Source organism: Necator americanus, chromosome I (genome assembly GCF_031761385.1).
Source record: "Necator americanus strain Aroian chromosome I, whole genome shotgun sequence".
NCBI classification, from domain to species: Eukaryota; Metazoa; Nematoda; class Chromadorea; order Rhabditida; family Ancylostomatidae; genus Necator; species Necator americanus.
The window spans coordinates 34,004,483-34,024,885 of NC_087371.1; the positions used below are offsets into that span (position 1 = coordinate 34,004,483).

Below are 20,403 nucleotides of genomic sequence, written 5' to 3' on the forward strand. Positions count from 1 at the left end.
CTGGTTCCGGAAAATATGCGAAGCAACGCTGAAATTCTTGTTACGAAGAAGATTTTGGTTACGTCATTATACTGACTTTCTGAATTTATATCGCTTAAACAACTGCTGTGAATGCTACATACTTCTGACGGTGATGGATGGGTTTTCCACTTTGTGGATTTCGTATTACAGCGAGCTATATACTGTTTTTCTATTGAGATTCGTCTCATGTGCCGATCTTTCAGCTGAGATTTCAAGGAAGATGGATCGAATTTTTGTCGTGTTTGAGTCTTTTTCGTCCTAGACTGATGCCACAGAAGCAAAAGCATCGGTTAGCAGTGAAATTTTCATGAAACAATCTTTCTCATTTAGTTTTATACAACTTTTGGATGTCTAAAATATAGTTGGAATAGCCGTGAAGTGAAAAATTCCGCAGAAAAGTCTGCGTCTTTAAAGTGACTCTCATGAATATTGTATGAAAATTGGAGTTTCAGTCGTTCCGCTTCATTTTTTGAGTAGCAACCTCTAACAATGGGTCCCACGATGTTGCACTTGGTTGATGAACCTTTCTCGGCTTGATTGCACTCTCTCGGTCGAATTCCCACATGAGTTGTTGGTGTAAGTAAGCGACGGCGCCGATTATTATCTGGGTTATTGGTATTACGGAAGAGAGCTGTCGTCTAAGACTTAATCTCTTGTCGGTAGAACCTGCCACACGCAATCAAGAATTATATTATATATATATATATATATTGAGATGTATTTGAATTTATTTGGGAGGGTGTAGCGCAGTCGGTAAGAGGTTTCGCTTCCTGCACGATCGATCAGAGGTTCGAATCCGCCCTAGTGCTCACCAAACCTTCCATACTTCAGGGGTCGACAAGTTGGTACCACACTTGTCTGGGAGAACAAAAACACTGACTTGGCACATCGGCTAGCCCACGCAAGTCATTGTATAGGCCACTTTCACGTTCGCAAACCTCAAACGATTCTGAATTGAAGTGAACGTGGTGGCGCATCCTAAGCGGAACTTTATTTAGATTTATTTATTTTTATGTTTTGGGACACATTTACAATCACATATATTTTTGTTATAACTTTGAGGATCAATATATGGTTCTAAAATAAATATATGATTTTAAATATATGAAATACATCATTATGAATGTATGACGTCTAGGCAGTCATCCAGAAGATAGTGGTCGTATCTCACCACTAGAAAATGCTGCATTTAGAAGTGTCTATTCCAGTTTTTTTTTTTTTTTTTTTTTTGTGGAAAGCTTTCCCCGATTCTCCTAAGTTCATCTAAATTTCGAATGATGCACATATGATTCCCATGGTGAATATCGTAGACGTGAGTTCACCTTAAGCGACGTAATCTATCACCAGTTTTTTTTTTACCGTTTGAAAGATGATTTTGAGCTTATTTTATTACGAATGAGGTACAAACTGGGTTTTTGTAGTCGTCCCCTGTGATTTCCTTATTTCCGTTGACGTTTACACTTAGTGATAGCGTTTAGAAGAGTTCATGAACTTTAAGTTCTTCTACTACACAGATGTTGATCCTGACAGTTTATTCGAATTCCGACCCCTTTATTCAAGGATGAGAAGCGAACCTGATTGTAAGGATCAACAATCGCTGGGAAAGATTTGATCTTTTTTTTTTGTTTAACTCAAAAGTTGTCCTTAAATCATTTAACGTGAAGAATCACTCTGTGCATGAGTCCTACTTACATTGTAGTTTTTTTTTATACGAACAAAAGCCATGACGTTGAAATTTCTTAGCCAGACGACGGGAAAAAAAACGAAAGTACGTTTCAGCAACAAGCATTTACACGTTGTTCGTGAAAAATATGAATATGTGTTACATACGTATCGTATTTCCCAGGATCTCTTATACACATGCATGGTTATGGTTCCATATATGTTTGTTTAATATTCAATGAACTTGTGCTGAGCACATCAACAGCCAACATTTTTTTATTAATGTTTTTTTTTGCTGTTAAACCACTCTTACGTCAACTAATGATCAAAAACCTTTCGAATGTGTTGCTAGTTGAAGTCCAACCACATTTTCCACCATCCATCAATCATAGAAAAGACAGCAGTTATGTTTTTCGTAGCCTGAAGTTTTTTTTCTCCAAAAAGATTCTGCTACTAATTTTTTTTTTGGTTTTTTCTCGTTAGAGTTTTCTAGCCCGAAGTACTGAGAATGCATTCAGCAGAAGTCGGGTTTTTTCTCCTTTACTTTTCTTTTTTTCTACTTTCTCTTATTTCCTGCAATTTTTATCTGTCAATCCATCATTCCTTGGGAGGTAGCGAGGTACAAATTGGGGCCTATACAGTAGCACAAATTGAAATTTGAGTTTTTTTGTTTACACCCACTTTGACGCGAGAGCAGAATTGCGAAGGCAGCAAACCCATGTTTAAGTTGTTTGTGAAACGCTGTATTGGAACTCATCATCGAGAATGGGCGGAGTCAGGCGTACGCATATCCTCAGCTTAGTAACTCGCTTGTCGAAATGAAAGTCAAGGCCAAAGTCTGTGATGAGGGACTGAGAAATGCTCGTTTTTCAATGTGATTATGGGCGTTATCCATCGAATAGATTACTTCCTTGTTCGGCTACAAGCGTTCCCTTCGAGCGTTAAAGGCATCATCCCACGAATCTGAGATCGTACGGATTTCATATGGAGTATTCGTATTCGGGATCGTAGATTATGGAGAGGGGGGTAATTCCGTCCATTTCTTTCTTTAATTACCGTAAAAAAAAATGGCCCGGAAGATACGGCTTCAGGCGTTCGGCGCACTATTTTCTACAACGAGTCCGATTGGAGCGCTCCAGCCGTGTCCACACTCCGCATCTTCCGGGCCGTTTTTTACACCAATTAGCAAGAAATGAACGGAATTACCCACCTCTCCATAATCTACGATTCCGTAGACGAATACTCCACCTGAAATCCGTAACACCTCAGATTCGTGGGGTGATGCCTTTAAAGTTGTCGTAAACTGCAATGAATCCATATCTAGCAATAATTATTTGATATAGAAAAATTAAACATTGAGGAATAAATTAGTGATGACACGGCACGTTTTCCTTCGTTTCGGGTTCCGGGTATTACTCTTGATTTAGTCTCGTTTATGAATGAATAAATTAGTTCTTCCTTGTTTTTATCGGAAAAAGGAGTGTAACATGACACCTAATTACTAAGCGCTTTCAAACCTTCGATACAGTAAAACTATCATCAAAATACGAATTACTGCATTAATTTTGCATTCGACTGATTCGTTTTCTTTCTTTCCACCCCTGCACAATGTTTTTACAACGCTAATTTGCTCGTTTCGTACATAACCTTAATGTTGACTGCGTTTTTGAAGCGCTTCATTATCATATGACGTGCGTTCAAGTGGAATGTGTGTGTGCACTTAAGTTGAAGGATTGAATAGGATAGTTGGAAAAAAAAGTGCTGAAAATGTTTTGAAGCAGCTGAAGAAAAATGTGAAGTGTTCAGGGCAACCGGAATCGGATATGCGACGGAAATCGTTACCAAGACCAAGGGATGATATTATGATGGAACGACGTCGTAGCAGTGATTGGAAATGTATCCGAGTTCCAACCAGCTCACATAAGTAAGTCCGTAAAACGTAAAGTACATTTTCTGATTTGCGCTCGATTTTCTGACTCTTTTCCTTAAAAATTATCCAAGAGGGTTGTTTTGACAGTGATGTCGGCTAAATAGCCCTCTATCTACCGTAGTTTTTTTTTAAAATTTCTCAGTTTTGGGTATTTTGATTGAGAGAGGAATGATATAAGGAAGACTATTATTTCTGCGAAAAACAGCTCTTCTATATGCAAAGAAGATATGAATAATATTTATGTACGCAGTTTTATATGCATGAAGGTTGTTCAGGCTGAAACTAAACTAGTTTTCTTCTGAACTTTGTAGGCATTAGTTAATGAAGCATAAAATTAAGACCGGATGGTCTATGATGCTCATTTCAAAGGAACTGTTTTTTACATGAAAAAAAATCGATGAAAACAACCAATTACATAGAACTAAACTTTCTCGTTTCACAACAAGGGTTCGATTTTTTTGCATTGCATCAAGTACCACTCATAAATGTTTTCTTTTGTTTTTTTTTTGTTTGAAATAATTTCGAATGAAATGATTTCAAACAAAAGTTCTGTATCTGTAAAATATCTGGGTATCTGTAAAATTCGATTTTGAATCTCTTAGTCCAGTCAGCTTTAAAAAAGCAAATGGTTGCTTTGTGCAGGTGAGGTGACTTTGTTTTCGATGTTTTGAAGCACAGATGTCACGAAATTCTTAAACATAACTTTCTTAAAATTGTGAGCGGTACACTTCAAAAAGATGCTGTATAGCTATTCCAACCTTTATTTGCTACAGGATATTTCTCTTCATTTCACTGATTCTAAATTTTTCTTTCATAAAGAATCTCTCCATTATTTTTCTGGTTTTTTTTTTTTAAAGAAAATGTCTTGTCAGGGCATCAATCAGGATATTTTCTTAAAATTCAGGGGGAAAACTGTGCTCAGTGATGTGGTTTTGCATAACTATGAGTATTAAGGAAAATACGCCTACACTGAAAGTAGTCCGAGATTACTTTAAGAAATATCCCGGATTAGTTCGTACTTAGCTACTTAGCTTAGATTAGCTTGTACTCGTAATTGTACTACAATATCTTTTTTTTTCTCATTTCTTTTCTTATGAGTATAATTTTGCGTTTGAAATGAAATTAATGGTATTTTTAAGCGCAGTTCCACTTTGAACACATTTTTTTTTCCAGTTTTTCCAAGTTTTACAAGTTCAGAATACATTGATTCAACCTACGAAGGAACACTTTACGGTTGTAGTGATGGCGCATAAAATGAACTGGCACTAAAATCACGTAGATTTCTATAATTATTAATAATTGTAAGAAGTTGTCTTACCGAATAACTTGATTACGAATTTATTTCATACGCGTTCATCTCATTATCCGTACGAACGTAAGGAGTTGCTTCGTAGGGTGAACTGGTCAGTCTGTTGCTCCTGATTTATCTGATATCTAGTTCTGCTAGAACTGATTCGTGTTGCCGCTTTGATAATTACGAGCTATGTTACGAATCATATTACCGCTACTTATAAATCTCTTAGGGTGAAATTACTACTCGTGACAATTTTCAGGAAGAGTCTTGGAAAACGGTTTAATAATTTCAGTATTTATATCCAAAATAATATGAAAAATGAAGAAGTAGAATGAAATCAATCAAAGTTTCTTGAAATAATAAGCATCACTAGTGAAACAGTAATAGAATAGTAATCTCGTGCTGAGTAATTGCACTGTTAGGCTAATTTTTTTCCCCCATTCGTGGGCGATGTTATTGGATACTGAAACGAAACAATCAGTACAATGAAAACGACCTTTTAAGAGGTCACCTCAACTTCTTGGATTTTAGAACACAAATCCTCGATACAATGTGTTGAAAAGAGCCTATTTTGCTGCATGAACTTTTTGACGGACTTCTAATGAGTTCTGCTCTTTTTTGCTTTTGTTTTGTGGCAATTCTTTGGGTGTTTTCAAATAAATAAAATAAATAAATAAATTTTACAATATTCTTCGCAACCGCGCCACTCTACCCTCCATTAAAAAGTTAGTTCCTCAATACTTAGTTTTTCGCAACGTTTGCATGCACATCTTAGAATGAAAGATTGATGCCAGGAATGAACAATATAGCCTTGACTAGGCTAAAATGCTCACACTTGAGCGACATTGAAAAACGTCACAACTCACCACAGGAAGTTTTTTTCCGCATTGTTGCATCCATTGCTTATTCGGACCCATGTTTTCTTCTGTTTTTGTTGTTCTTTTTTTTGTAGAAGCACGCAAACAGAAACTGTAGCATGTAAACGTCACTGTGCGCTTTCATACCAACTGTTCCCAAGACCCCACACCACCATCATCACAACACAAAGCCCGAGCCCGGTGTCCGGTGTTTCTGTCCTCACGTGTGACGAGTTTACATTTCCTCAATCGTGACGTCGTACGTGTCGCCGATTTTCAGTTTGCGATGAATATTCACGTCACGATGCACGCGCGTCCCTTACAGCAACCGTCCCGTCTTTTCCTCGCTACCTCCCTCCCTACCTCCCTTTCTCCCTCTAATTCCCACGTCTCCTACCTCTCTCCACCGCCTTAATTCTACGTAATTGCAATCTGGTGAAAATTACCTCATATGTATATATTCACAGAACACTTTGATAAGATTTCCCATTTAGTCTTATTCCATGAAAATCACCAAAGAACATCGGAAAAATTCTAAGAAGTGCAAAAACTGGGCAAAAATCACCACAGATGTGCCTCTAGAAGACATAAAATTGCTTTTAATTGTTTCCCATATGGCGATAGAGCATTTACATCGTTGCCATAAAACAGTCGATCGCTAAGTGTCACGCATTTCAGTATATGGCTCATAAGAGTCTTCAAAATTGCGCATAAAACTTTTTTTTTCAAAGCTCTCAAGGGATCGTCAGCAGACAGCAAAAATTCTTGGAACGGAATCAGTTGGGTGGTGAATTTTCCTCGCATATTGTTTCAAATACTAATCTAAATGTAATGAAAATTTTCGTTTAAAGATACTTCATTGGTATTTTTCAAGAACTCATCAAATTTTGGTTATAATTTTGATTCTTCTTGATACTTTTTTTCTTCCATAATCCTTTCAAATTTTGGTCCTTATAAGAATAGTTTAAACTTTTTGTTCTAAACCTCAAATAATCATTACTCTGTTAATTTCGTTTCTTGCAGAATGAAATGGAACCATCACTTCGCAAGTCTTTCGATGAGTTTTAAGTATGATATCGTATCTGAAATTACTATTACATCATTACATGTGCCGATAGTATTTGTCATATTTTTTTTTATTTTCGTATTTTATAGGATTCATGTACGGTACTGGTCTAAAAAACTGTCACTTTGGAGGTCTTTTTTAACTGTTGCATTATATTTTATGGGTAATTTTTTTGTTTTAAGATTTTACAAACTTTCAATTTTACTAACACAATTCGGCTGTGGACGATTTTCAATGTTTGAAATTAATTTAATTACTAATTGGAACGCTGATGACTTTTTTCGAGTAATTTGACAATCAACAAATTCGAAGTACTGAAAGCTTCGATATGCTACGATGAACGTTGAATCGAATAATCGAATAAGGTGGAAGAATCCGAGAACTCTCTAAATATCGAACCTTCGAGAAAAAGAAACGAAACAAATCTTTAATGTGTGTGGGCGTTCAGTTCTATGAGGAAGGTAACATAATATTCCTGTTAACACAATTTTTTTTACTGGGATACTTGACATTTGAGAAGTTTACCTCATTCTATGATTTTCTTACTGCCTTATGCTTGTGGAAAAAAAAGCAACTGAATAATGCTATTTTTTAATTGAAAACACATCATCACCTGAATTTTATTTACTATTCTTAATAGTATTCGGTTATGTCGTTGGAGAAAAAATCTGTCTACTTACATTTCGAGGGGAAGTTATTTGAATTTTATGAAAATATGAAGAAAAAGACGGGTACCGCTTGTTCCCCCCCCCAAAAAAAAAAAAAAAAAAAAAGAAATGACCTTAGATGGAAACGTGACTGTAATTTCCGTTCGCCATTGCATTCCTCAATAATGTGTATGTAGGAGGATTGTCAGAAAAAAAGAACAAATTGTGCTTCAGGAAAAAATATTATATATATATATATATATATATATATATATATATATATAGAAAATGGTTTTCGAGAAGAAAAAAAAAACAAATTATTTAGGAAAATAAACAATTTCTATGTTAGTGATGTACTTCACTAGTTTGTGATTAAGATGAGTAATTACTGGTTGTAATGTAGGGATCTGATGTATCTATTAGGACATATACATAATACACCCGCTTTTACAAGTAATAAATGCAGATTATACTGTAAGGTCCGCTTTACTCGGTTGGATTGCCTTTCATCTGTTCCTTATTCTCCGAGCTTTTTCAAATCCTGAAGAATAAGGAAACTGCTGATATTTGTCGCACATCTCTTCTCCGATAGTCTTTACTAAAAACTTCAATAAAATCGTATATGTATGAAAATTCGTTGGTTTTTTTTGGTATCTCTAACCCTTCGAAACATATGTGTCGCGTTTCCGGGGTTTTGGACATCGGAAAGGTCCTATATTATGGAGAGGAGGGTGATTTCTTCCTAATTGCCGTAAAAAACGGCCCGGAACATGCGACGCCGGCACAAGGCTGGCCCGCTCCAATCGAACTCGAACTAGATACTAACGAACTAGAAAATAGCACGCCGGAACGCTCAAAGCCGTGTCTTCTGGACCGTTTTTTACGGCAATTAGGAAGAAATGGACGGAATCTCCCTCCTCTCCATAATCTACGACTCCGCATAGGCGTAACCCATCTCAAACCTGCACCACCCCAGGTTCGTGGAGTGATGCCTTTAAACAGCTCGTAGACAACCTTTCTACGAAAATTACTTATTAGAATATAGAACTATGAAATAGTAGTTGATGTATATGGAAGGGAAGGGAATTGTTTCATTGTTCTGCACTGAATTCTTTCTCTAAAATTATTTTTGCGGTCAAAATTGTTTCATTTCATCAATACGACATCTGGGTGGAGTTCAAAGTTGTCCTCGTGTTTCTTTCAGTGCACTTTTTCTAAATTCTCGTATCATTCAATGATTGTGAATGGATAACTCCCATTGTAGAAAAGTGGCAACTCACGACACCTTCATAAACCATACTGAAATCCGCAAATATTCCCTATTTCCCTCATATATTGAGTGGTATTGAGAAGAAAACGAAAATTTCCATCAGAAATTGAAAGCATTGGTGGCTGAGTAGAATTCCTATTTGGTGATTGCAAATTCCAAAGCTAATTAATTTTGGTTTATTGAGATATTGATTACTTATTTTCTCTAGACCTCAGTACTTCAAGATGTTGAGAAAAATATTTTTAGGAAAATTTTCAATTCCTCTTTATCTAATTGGCCTGTTTTGAGTTTTAGTATGTTGAGTTTTTGTCAATGTAGCCGGACATTTCGATTGACTTTTACCAGATCTACTTCTTATTTCGAAAACGTTACGTACAGTGCGAAAGCTTTTTTTTTGTTCCTTTATTTTTTCATCATCAATCACGTTGCCGTTTTTTTTTTTGCTCTCCTGTTTTTCATTCATTGATGACCTCATTTGTTGGCCTAACACTTCAGCTTGCTTCTTAAGGGATAATTCAGAAGTGGGGCGTGTCCCACTCGGAGATTTAGTCTTTAGTGAGCTGTGTTGTCCTTGTATTCACATCCTTATTGCTAACCTATCAAACAAATTTAATTCAAGATACTTACTACTACGAAGAAGTATGAATGAGCGCTCAAGGAGCGCATCTTGCAATCAACTAAGTTGTTGCTCCCCACTTTGTGGAGTCGAAGTGATTTATGATGATTTACCTTGGTAAGTTGGGATTTTGTTCGTCGATTGGAGTTGATTGCGGACAATTCTTCGAAAATTGCACTTTAGTGCGATAATATCTGGCGCTATTTGCTCCTTGTCGCATGTTTTTTTTTTCCAAAACCAGAACAATCTGTACTTAAATTATGTTGTTATCTGGTTGTGCAAAAGTGAATCGCTTTCAGTTCCGTTTAGTTTAACGAAAGAATCAGAATTTAATAATTTAAGCGAATGATTAAATGATGAATTTTAAGAAAAAATCCGATTAATTTCAGAATTATTTTCTAGGAAATGGTGCTGCCTTGCACATAGAGTTAGGGGTAATCACGGATCACTACTGGAAGTATAAATAGGCGCTTTGAAAGAAGATGGAATTGACTTTTGTAGCTTAAGGGAATACTATTAGATATTAAACCTAATATTAGTTTTCTAATAATTATTCGGAAAAGCTAGATTCCTTACTTTTTCGAGCAGTCGATTACCTACATGTTCAGGATTCGAATATTCGATTTCGCACAATTTTGAAACTTACCACCAAAACTAGAACTTTCTATGTTTGTTAGATTTTTTTTTCGTAATTTTAGTACTTTGAATTTTTCATATTTGATCGATATTAGACATATTCGAATCCAATCGTCCAATACCTCAATATTGAGTGACACATGAGTGTCTAACTTTATAGTTGGTAATAAAAGTTTTTGCAAAACATTCCCGGTCTTCGTAATCGCACCGCGATTTTAAAAGTATAAGTCGTTTTTCTTAGCTGGAATCGTCAGTCTAGTCACTTTAAAAAAAACACACTTCTAAATAGTCCCTTAATGACCATTTATTTTTTAAACTACTTGGACTATAAATGAAACGAAGTTATCACAACATGTAAAGTTCCAGCTGAAATATTGACACCTTGAAGTTCGGGTCCCATGCCTGCTTCTATTAAAATAATATTAATTTTGGAATAATATATAATATATGATATACTGCAATAATACTTTTGAAACCGTCAGCTGGCTCCTTAAAAGTGAGCATGTGCAAATTTTCCCGTCTGCTCTTATGGATACGTCCTGATTCGGATCACTGAACATCTATGTACCGTGGAATTTCTGTAAAGTTCCCAAGTACTACTGAAAAGAGCTACAGTTTCTGTTTTTCTACAAATTTCTTTAAGAGACACAGTCAAAACTTCCGATGATATTAAAGGTAATGTTGTTTTCAACATTATTGGCTAGCGTTGTATTCTACGAAAAGAAAAAGCACCTGGCTAACGATGAAGTTATTCGTTTGACGTCATCGTCATCATCCTCATTATCATCAGTACGTCACTAATTAAGGCACTAAGCTGTGTGCAACTAATCAGATGCATCTGTGAGGATGTTCGATGAGGTGTGCAAAGGAAAAAAAAATTAAGCTATGGTCTAGCTATATATCGCATCTCTAAGCGCATATTCGCCATAGAGATGTCTGAATTTGATAGCATGTCCGCTTTGATTTCCCTCTAGTGAAGAACTAATTGATGCTCGCAGCGGACCCGTAAAGGGGATGTTTTTTTTTTTGCCCGCTCTATCTCTATCTATTATGTTCTTATCTGGCATTCACAATTTACTTTTTTTTTCTTTTCAGCAATCAATACGTGTACATGAAAAGACGGAGTACTGACAGTAAGTATTCGTTTACGTATTTTATTGTTTTCCAAGAAATAATATTATTATTGATCGAAAACGAAATATTGACGCACTTTTTTTTAGCAACAATGTATCGTGACGTCTCATTGAAGAGCATTCGCTCACAAACTGGACTAGTTGAAGCTCCTATATCCGAGGTTAGTTTACAGTGGCATTGGAAGCACGGGCATGGACTGCTTGCATTACTTTGCGTATCCTGATTATTACAGTTTTCTGCTCTGCTTTTTCCTATGTTAAAAACTAAGTAAATTTCAATTATTCCTCTAGCAAATCTTATCGCTTGCAAACCTAACGATATTTCCTACATTTCCACCGTCGTTTTTCCCCCCGCCGCCGTTTTCTAAACGTTTCTCTTTCCGTTCTGAAAAGTTCTTCGTCAAGCATAATTTGACATACAATCGTATAGATGCACGTCATCCCGTATCGAAGCGGAGATTCGCCGCCCGATTTCTAGGCAGCAGAAACGTCATCGGACATTAATATTTCAAGGATCCCAGCACAACCATAAAGTATTATCCGTACTAACTCGGAATCGTAATAAACTATCAAATAAATCATTCTCAGCGGCACTTTTATAATAGCCTTTGACGAATCGGAGTACGATACGATGTGGGCGGAATCTACATGCAACCATTGAAAATTACCGTGACTTAGAACCTGTGCGAACTCAAAACCCGTCTTCTATTGCTCTTTTTAAGTCACAATTGTACCACGAAAAAAACCGTAAGAATTGCGTTATTTGTATCAGTTCTTCTTTGATGGTTCCTTCTTGAATAAAGGCTGAAAGGTAGTGTTCCCTTTCAGATCTAAAGACAAAAATCAAAATAAAAATTATCACAAAATTAACTATGCTGAAATGTGAAATGTGGCCACGAATCAACAGAGTTAATAGTGTAACGGATTAAAGACAGCATGCCACGAATCCAAGGAGGTATGGATTTCAGTGCGAGGTGAATCCGATGTGGTACGGATAAACAGAGTTAGTAGTTAGTTTTTATACGGGTAACTCTTATAAAAGGTCATAGATTATTGAGAGGAAGGTGATTCTGTCCATTTCTTCTTAATTGCCATAGAAAACGGCCCGGAAGATGCAGCTTCGAGCGTTCCAGGCGCTGTTGTTTACGAAGAGTTGTATTGGAGCGCGCCAGCCTTGTGCTCGCGTCGCATCTTCCGGGCCGTTTTTTTTTTACGGGAATTGGGAAGAAATGGACGGAATCACCCTCCTCCCCACAATCTACGACCCCGTATAATAACTCCCCACCTGAAATCCGTACCACGACAGATTCGTGGAATGTTGCCTTTAAGAGAGATAAGGGTGTAGTTCATAAATATGGCAGTGACCACGCTCAATTTTTCATATTAGTCCAAAACGAGGCGTACGAAACAATCTTGTGTGATCGCCTCTCCCCAACGATGCAATTTATTACGGGTAATAAGACGAGTACTATGGCCAACCGGTCTGCGACAATACGTGAGGGAGCTTCTGCCGCTTATTTATATGAGCAATAATAGTTAGGTTCAGAACACTGGAAGACACTGGAGTTTCACTCGTCCTATTACCTGTAATAAGTTGCATCGTTGGGGAGTTGGGATCACAGAATGCTGTGCCACACACTTTTTTGGGTGGGAGGAGGTGGAAAACTGAGAATGGTCACGGCCATACTCTTCTACTAGAACTTCCACCTTTACTTATTCGTTGAGAAATCCCAACAACGTCCAATCCGTTATACGCTGCCGTTTAGCTGAATTCGGTGGAATTTTCAAACAATGTTTTTGGGGTAAAGTTCGTGATTCTTCACGATTTACGGTGAACTGAAGCCACAGAATATCCAGGACAAATTCCTCTATTTTCGTCTAACCATCTTCCACTGGCCGCTGTTTTTTGCTGGCCTCTATTCCTATTAATCTTCTTTTTTTTTTCTCCCTCAAACAACTACTGAGGTTTGTATGATGCCGTAGCGGTCCTTGAAGTTTTGGACTTAGAGGATAGGCATCAGACAGAATTTTATTGGATGCTCAGAGGTCGCTTACTGCAGCAGAAGGTGCACAATAACACTGAAAGCGGTTTTTATTTCCGTCTAATCATCAGAAGTAAAATCTCTTTGTGCATATTAAAACTAAAATTTTCCTCTTTTTTGATTCTATAAATGAATTATTTTGTATGTCTCGCATTCTGTGTTCCGTCGCCGTAGCAGTACCTCTTACAACGCCACAGACATGCATAACGTGTTACTATAATGGTGTAAAATAATTCTTCTTGAAATAAGATCATTTGGATACGGTAGTCAAACACTATTTATAGAGAAAGAAAGAATTAATCGGTTCATTGTTTTTAGAGGAAGAATACGGTAGTTAATCACTATTTATAGAGTAGCGGAGACATCAGTTCAGACGTCAGTTCCTTGTTTGAAAAGAACGGGGAAGGGGGAAGTGAATAACGTGCTCCTATCACAAATTTTTAAGTGTTGTTCTATTGGGGGAGTTGCGTCGTTGTGAATAGAACATCAGTCATTAATTGTGACAGTGAGTGGGGACGTTAGTGACAGTAACACTAATGGAATCAGATACAATAAGTAAGAAGAGAAAAATAAATGAAATTAGCGATCGCAGTACATATCCTATCCGAATAAACTGTGGGAAATGTAGTCTTTTGTTGTCCATTAATAAAGTGAATGTTTTCGATGGGAAATTACTTGGTACTGTAGATTTATTTCTTCTTTTTACTCAGTTGCTATTCTTATCCTTCTTCCTCTTACTCCTAATATTATTTCCTTTTTGTTATCGTTGCTGTTCATTAGTGCTTTTCTCGTTATTATTCACCTTATTGTCTACTTTTTTTTCAATTATTTGCCAATATTGTTGATTATTAGTTATATTATATTGCTTTGTATTATTATTGTTATTATTACTCTACAATACTCTAATCTTTGACTTTATATAAATTATCTATGATTGGACCGAATCGCTGAATCTAGCTGAATACGGTACTCTGGAAAAAAACAATAGCTATGGATTTGATGAAAAGTAGAGACGACGACAGCGCAATTCTCTTTCTAGAAGTTCTATATCCATAGTATTCATCTTTTTTAAAGGTGAGGTATCGTGAAGAACTTTTTTCTTACATTAGGATAAAAAAAAGTGGTGTTACAGTAGTTGAAGATGGTGCTGCTGCCTACATGGATATCTACTGTGGTAATGAGGAAGAAAGGAAAAGAAACGATGAAACTCTTTTTCTTCTTTCTCTCTTCTCGTTCATACTGTTTGCTTTGCATGCTTTGTGTCCTCTACGTCATTATTAACAGTCGACTACACAAAATGAAGACAGCATTAATTCGTTTCGTTAAATTTATGTATGTGTGTCTGCGTTACTCGCCAACTGTCAACTGCATCCAGTACTCGCTAATTGCTGCTGCGTATGCTAGATTATTTAGTTATAAGACTTATATTCTAATATTTACATGGGTTATAGGTTATTTAAGATTGGTAGCTGGTGGAAATTTATAAGTTAGTCTAATGCTAACGCCTAAGTAAACTGCTCTTTAGGTTCTTTCTTTGTTACGGGATGCAGCTGGACGGGTGGAAGGTGATGCTGCGCAACTTGTAAAGGACGCTGTCAAGGTGAGCACGCATCGATTTTTGCGTTAATTTTTGATATTTTGATTGATCGCTAAGTATATAAAATTATTCACTGTAATTGTGATGCTCAAATTTTGAATTCTCTACTTTTACTTTTACTTTTTTAAATTTTCACTATCACTTTTACACGCCTTCAGTCCAATCGATGAAAACGCGCTTTTTTGAGCATCTGACGTGGTCCACTTCTTCATTTTCCTGGTCCACGTCGTCTTTAACATTATTTGAAGATAAAAAACTTATCAAGTACAAGAAACTGTTTTTAAAATAAAAATTAGAAAATCATGAAAAACAACTGTTGGAAAGTGAACGTCTCACCGACGAGCCGCGCTGTCGTCAAACGGTTAACCATCAATGGTTCGATCTGTAAAACGCAGCATTAAAAGGTCACCATCAATGGTTCGATCCCTTACACGGCCAATTAAGTCGCTCATCCGTCGAGTCGAGTTCTATAAATTGGTGGTAAATTTCTCTAGAAGGATAGTAAGACTGACTTGATCCATCGGTTGCTCCCCATGAAGTGATCCAAGATCCAAGGTTCACTAATCTTTACGGTTCTGAGTGGAAGGCGAACACATTAGTCAAAGCGCTTGATTTGTGCTAATAACTTACTTTTTTCGTATTTATTTAACAGCTTTATTTTTGTGGTCTGACTACCAATTTTATTATTTATGGGCACGTGTTCTTTCATTAGCATCAGTTATCCTCTGTGTGGCTAAAAACGAATTCCATCCGGATAATCAGGATAATCCCTGCGTCTCTGCCTTGAAATAAACCGTTTAAACTTCTTACATCCGATTTTGACAAAATGTAGCATCAAGTTCGCAAACCTTTGTACTTTATTTTTTTTTCTCTAGATTTCTGACCGGGTACAAATGAAGATATTCAAGAAGTTCATAAACTCAGACGTTTATGGTGTATGGTAGTGTAGCGTTTATGGTGAAAACGCTATTTTTTTTTGCAAATTTTCATGATTTCCAACTTCTTGAATGCCCATTTTCTAGTTTTTAGTCTAGTTTTTCGACAACCGACATCAGCATTTTTTTCAGATGTTTTTTCACTATATCCCTATGGGGCATACCATTTATTCGCTTGTTATCAGTCACTGAGTCTTATTTGTAGAGTTTTGATGGAACTGTACCTTCAACTTCTTTTTTTTTTTTTTTTTTGATAATCAGAGGATCATTGACTGATTTTTTTTTCCTTGAACAAGTGGTTTTTTGTATTTAAAAAAATATACGAAAAATAGATTATTTCCTTTATCTAAACTTGCTTATTGTTGCGCTACTTGCGTGTTTCATTCCGTAATTCCCGTAATGTTCTAGGTCCTCTCTGCACATGAACTCTACGCTCCATCGATTACTCGTTTTCGTGATAATGATAGAATAGCGACACAATATTACGATGGCCTTATTCGGCTACATCATCCCTCGAGACAGCGGAAGAGAAGCGTTGTGGACGCATACCGAGACAAAAAAGGTTAACATTTGATTGAGGAATAGCGTCGAACACCCACTTTCATATACACATTTTCTATTATCTTATTCTCTCGTTTAAGTAGTAATAGGCTCACATGGCGAACGACGACGAGTCTCGGCGGATGTGAAAAATGCGTTAGAAAACGACACCGATTGGACATATGATATTTTACAATTGGAAAAAGTCACAGAACATCATGCACTAACACAATTAGGAGTTAAAGTTAGTGATGTGACGGATGATTTAATTCTTCTATTTCGACACGAATTTCGCAAATCCTGATTCACAAATCCAGATCTTTGATCGCTGGAAGGTGGCTGATGCGCTTAGCTGCAATGAAGACCTACTGCACCGATGGCTCTGCACTATTGAAGCACATTATCATTCAGGAAATGCTTATCACAACGCCACCCATGCTGCCGACGTACTACAGGTATGTGGTAAGCGTTACAATAACCGAAAAATATTAAATGTTGAATATATTTGCCCATGTTCGACTGTCCTTGAATCTTAACATGTTGAATACATAGCCTTTTTATTGATTTGCATGAGCTGTGCCCAAGATTGGTATTGATCTTCTTTATTCAATGAACAGCTAACGTTTCGGCGTTTTCGCCTCCGTCAGAGCAAAGAGACGAAACGTCAGACGTGGAAATCATCCAATCGCATAATTTGAAACCAGTTGAATATATTTGTTTTTTTCCCTCAGGCTACATCATATTTTCTGGATTCACCTGCCGTAGCCGCTCACGTTTCGGAAAATCATGCTGTTGCAGCGATCCTTGCCGCCGCTGTTCACGACCTCGATCATCCAGGTGGGTTTACTTCATTGAGGTGCTCAAGTGGAACCGTCTCAAACTGTCACCAAACAAAACGAAAGCTCTGTCAATTCAACAGTGGTTTTTCTTCAATTTTGCAAAAATTACCCTCGAAAACTTATCTTGTTTATGATTTGTTTATCTGATTCTCTTCCTGTAGCTAATGGGATACGAGAAAGGAAGAAAAAGAAATGAAATGTCAGTGTGGAAATCATGCCCTCGCATATTTTGAAACCATCGAATTTTTGCTTTATTTCATTACAGTGTGAAAATTGCCTTCTGCGATGCTTATTGCATGGCAAATCCTGGCATTTTTCGGACCTCTAGCTCATACTTATCTTACTTTTTAAACCTTCGATGTTACCCAGACTAGAGATCCCTGATCTAGGATCCCTCATTTACGGATTTGTTCGAAAGGAATCTAATTGTAATGCAATGCAATGACAATCAAACGTGTTTCGCTCCTAAATATACATTATTTGCGATTCTCTGGATGGGTGTCCTACCATTGTAGAATATCGTAGACGTAGCGATTTTCTTAGAAATCGCCTTTGGTGGTGCATTGAGTTCATAATGCACTAATTTAATGTGATCGATTTCTGAAAACTTCCATTCTACAGCATACTATTCACTAACCTTTATGGTGAGATCGTTTATAGTCATCGTCGATAGTTGGACACATTCGGCGCTGACTGTAAACCATTCCACCTCAGCCGCATGAAAGCGATGCTTCATTGGGTGATATAGAGCAGAAGAATGAGGATGATGGTTGCGAAAAGCAAGAAAAAAAAGAGTGCAGGACTGCGACTGTGATGGTTACCGAATTAAACACATTTCGCGCCGACTAGAAGTGTTGGAGAAATTCTTATATTTTGTATTCCAGCCGCTTTCTAGTGGTTGCTTGTCGCTTCTAAATTTCATTTACATTTATTATTTGTCATTTCTACCTTTAATGACTTCCCCATTTTTGTTCAGCTTGATTTTTTTCTCAATTTTAGGCCGCGGAAATGCTTTCCTTATCAACACTCGACAATCCCTGGCGGTATTATACAACGATCACTCAGTGCTCGAGAATCACCACGTAGCGCTCGCTTTCCAATTAACTTTACAACAGAACAGCAATGTAAGCTTCGGTAGTTCACGTTCAATATTCCTAGCATCATCTATGAATAATTTAGGTAAACATCTTCTCAAATTTATCGCGTGAAGAATTCACAGCGATGCGCCACGCTATGGTTGAGATGGTATTAGCAACGGATATTAGTAGGCATTTCGAATATCTCGTTAAATTCAGCAAGGTTGGTTGAATACTTTTGTTTGAGATCTTTTTTTTTGGTATGAACATCATCATAGAAATAAATTCACGTTCAGATGAACCTTGTGGATGTACCAGATGATGCAAGGGATGGAAACTCGTTGATAATTTGTAATATGTTGGTAAAATGTGCCGATATCTCGAATCCGACTCGAGAATGGTCACTTTGTCAAAAATGGGCCTATAGGATTGTTGAGGAATACTTCGATCAGGTCAGTTAATTTCTTTTAAATACATAAATTGATTACATAAATGAAATTTACCAAATCTTCCGGAGTTCATCGACGCCATTGTGTTGGTTATTGATCCACTTTTTGCACGAAATGATCTTTATTTCGTAGAAATTAACTTTGGGAATGTGAATTGGGTCGATATCTTTCCCGCTAAATATAATTTGATGTTGTCTTTTTATGTTTTCTTGTTATACCAACGCGGATTAGCTGAAACTTTTTTATTGGTCGGACGTTTCAACAAACTCGTCTTTATCAAAAGCCTGAAGATGGTTCGAGATCTTTGAGGCCATGCATATCCCATCAAACTCCTCCTCTCTTCTCGCCGAGCCTCGACATTGTTCCAAGTACATCGCGCAAGACCTTCAAAAGGAAAACAAAGTGACCAGTCTCACCGACCAGCGGGGCTGGTGAACCACCGCGTTCTTATAGATTGTCACCAAGGAGGATGAGATCTACGCACTGTGCAATACCCTTATGTACTAATGTCTCAATAATGTTAAAGAACTGCATGTGGAGCAGTATTATAGCTCACAGTGTTATGAACGCCAAGAAGTCACTGGTAATTGATAAGCACTCATTTTTTGTTATTTATGGACGGGTTTCTGATGGAAATCCAGAATGCTTCCAATGCCTTCCTAGCAGATTTTTTCTTTCTCGGGGAATTTTCGGCCACCTCTTCCCCAGAGGATAATTAACGTGAATACATAATCAACATTTTGCTTTATCACCAGAAAATGTCGCACTTTTTTTAAATTATCAATCTCTTACACGCTACTTCTAGCTGCTTAAACCCATTCTTTTCGCTTGTGCACTTCTCTCCGCTCCCTCCGACCTTAAAACACCATACCAAGAAACTGACGACATTGTTACGTCCAATTTCCCGTAATCATCCTGAAAAAAACGGAGTGGAAAAAGACCTTTCTATACGAATTTTCCTACCTAGCACATTATAATATCACGCTGTATGCACGCCGATTCCATCAGGCCTATCCATCGGTTTTATTTGAGTAAAGCGCTGGAGAAACCTTGATTATTGTCCACATGTCCCCATCATTTGCTTGAGAGACCACAACATCGACAATTTTGTGGTGTTCTGCCCTTAAATCAAATAATGCTACGGTAGACTCTGGTCGGCTATGAACAGTTTTCATCAATACCTGCACTATCTTATTCTACAGCTCCTCAGCTGATGATTCAATCCACATTCTTTAGAAGTTACCCCAGACATGTACTCTCCTGTCTGGTGCAAAAACAAATCCCACCTGTTAGTTAATATAGAAAGGGGCAGGTGTAGCGCAGTCGCGCAGGTTAGATTCTCTGTAGCCGCACGCTCGTTCGTTCGAAACCGTCGTAGTGGTGACCAAACCTTTCATCTTTTCGAGGTCGGTAAATTCGTACGAGACTTATCTGAGGATAAAAACACTTATTTGACACATTGGTTAGCCTCCGCAAGTCACTATAAGGCTCCTCGCGCGTTCATAAACTTTAAACGAAGACTGAGTAGAGGTCAAACGCGTAGGATCATCCCCAACTAGCCCCCGCAAGTGGTTGTATAGGCGACCTCCAAAAACCTCAACGATTATCAATTGCAGTAGAACCCAAGTGTATTGATAAGCCAGAGACTTTATCCTCCTAATATGGACTTTATCCAAACTTTCCCTAATCTGATTCTGTCCGATCTAGTACAGTTGTAAAAATCGTCGGACACTTGATAGATTGTCAGTCTTACGTATTGTTCATGTTTTGGTCTAGGTCGTCTCTTTGTGAAA

At 37.3% G+C, this 20,403-nt stretch overlaps 1 protein-coding gene across 2 annotated transcripts in view; it reads left to right on the forward strand.

The window, feature by feature from the left end:
- The window catches only part of RB195_007731 (uncharacterized protein), a gene marked incomplete at both ends in the record, with an annotated part of 33,333 nt that overhangs the window by 12,522 nt on the left and 408 nt on the right, over window positions 1–20,403 (forward strand). The window contains 11 exons of one of the 2 annotated variants that reach the window (XM_064181519.1): window positions 3,490–3,607; window positions 11,095–11,132; window positions 11,220–11,293; window positions 14,700–14,774; window positions 16,115–16,268; window positions 16,348–16,490; window positions 16,564–16,701; window positions 16,978–17,083; window positions 18,085–18,209; window positions 18,265–18,384; window positions 18,458–18,613. In XM_064181519.1, coding sequence (XP_064038302.1) covers window positions 3,490–3,607; window positions 11,095–11,132; window positions 11,220–11,293; window positions 14,700–14,774; window positions 16,115–16,268; window positions 16,348–16,490; window positions 16,564–16,701; window positions 16,978–17,083; window positions 18,085–18,209; window positions 18,265–18,384; window positions 18,458–18,613 — 1,247 coding nt within the window. The remainder of the gene's footprint in view (window positions 1–3,489; window positions 3,608–11,094; window positions 11,133–11,219; window positions 11,294–14,699; window positions 14,775–16,114; window positions 16,269–16,347; window positions 16,491–16,563; window positions 16,702–16,977; window positions 17,084–18,084; window positions 18,210–18,264; window positions 18,385–18,457; window positions 18,614–20,403) is intronic. The other variant, XM_064181520.1, reaches the window with a different exon arrangement.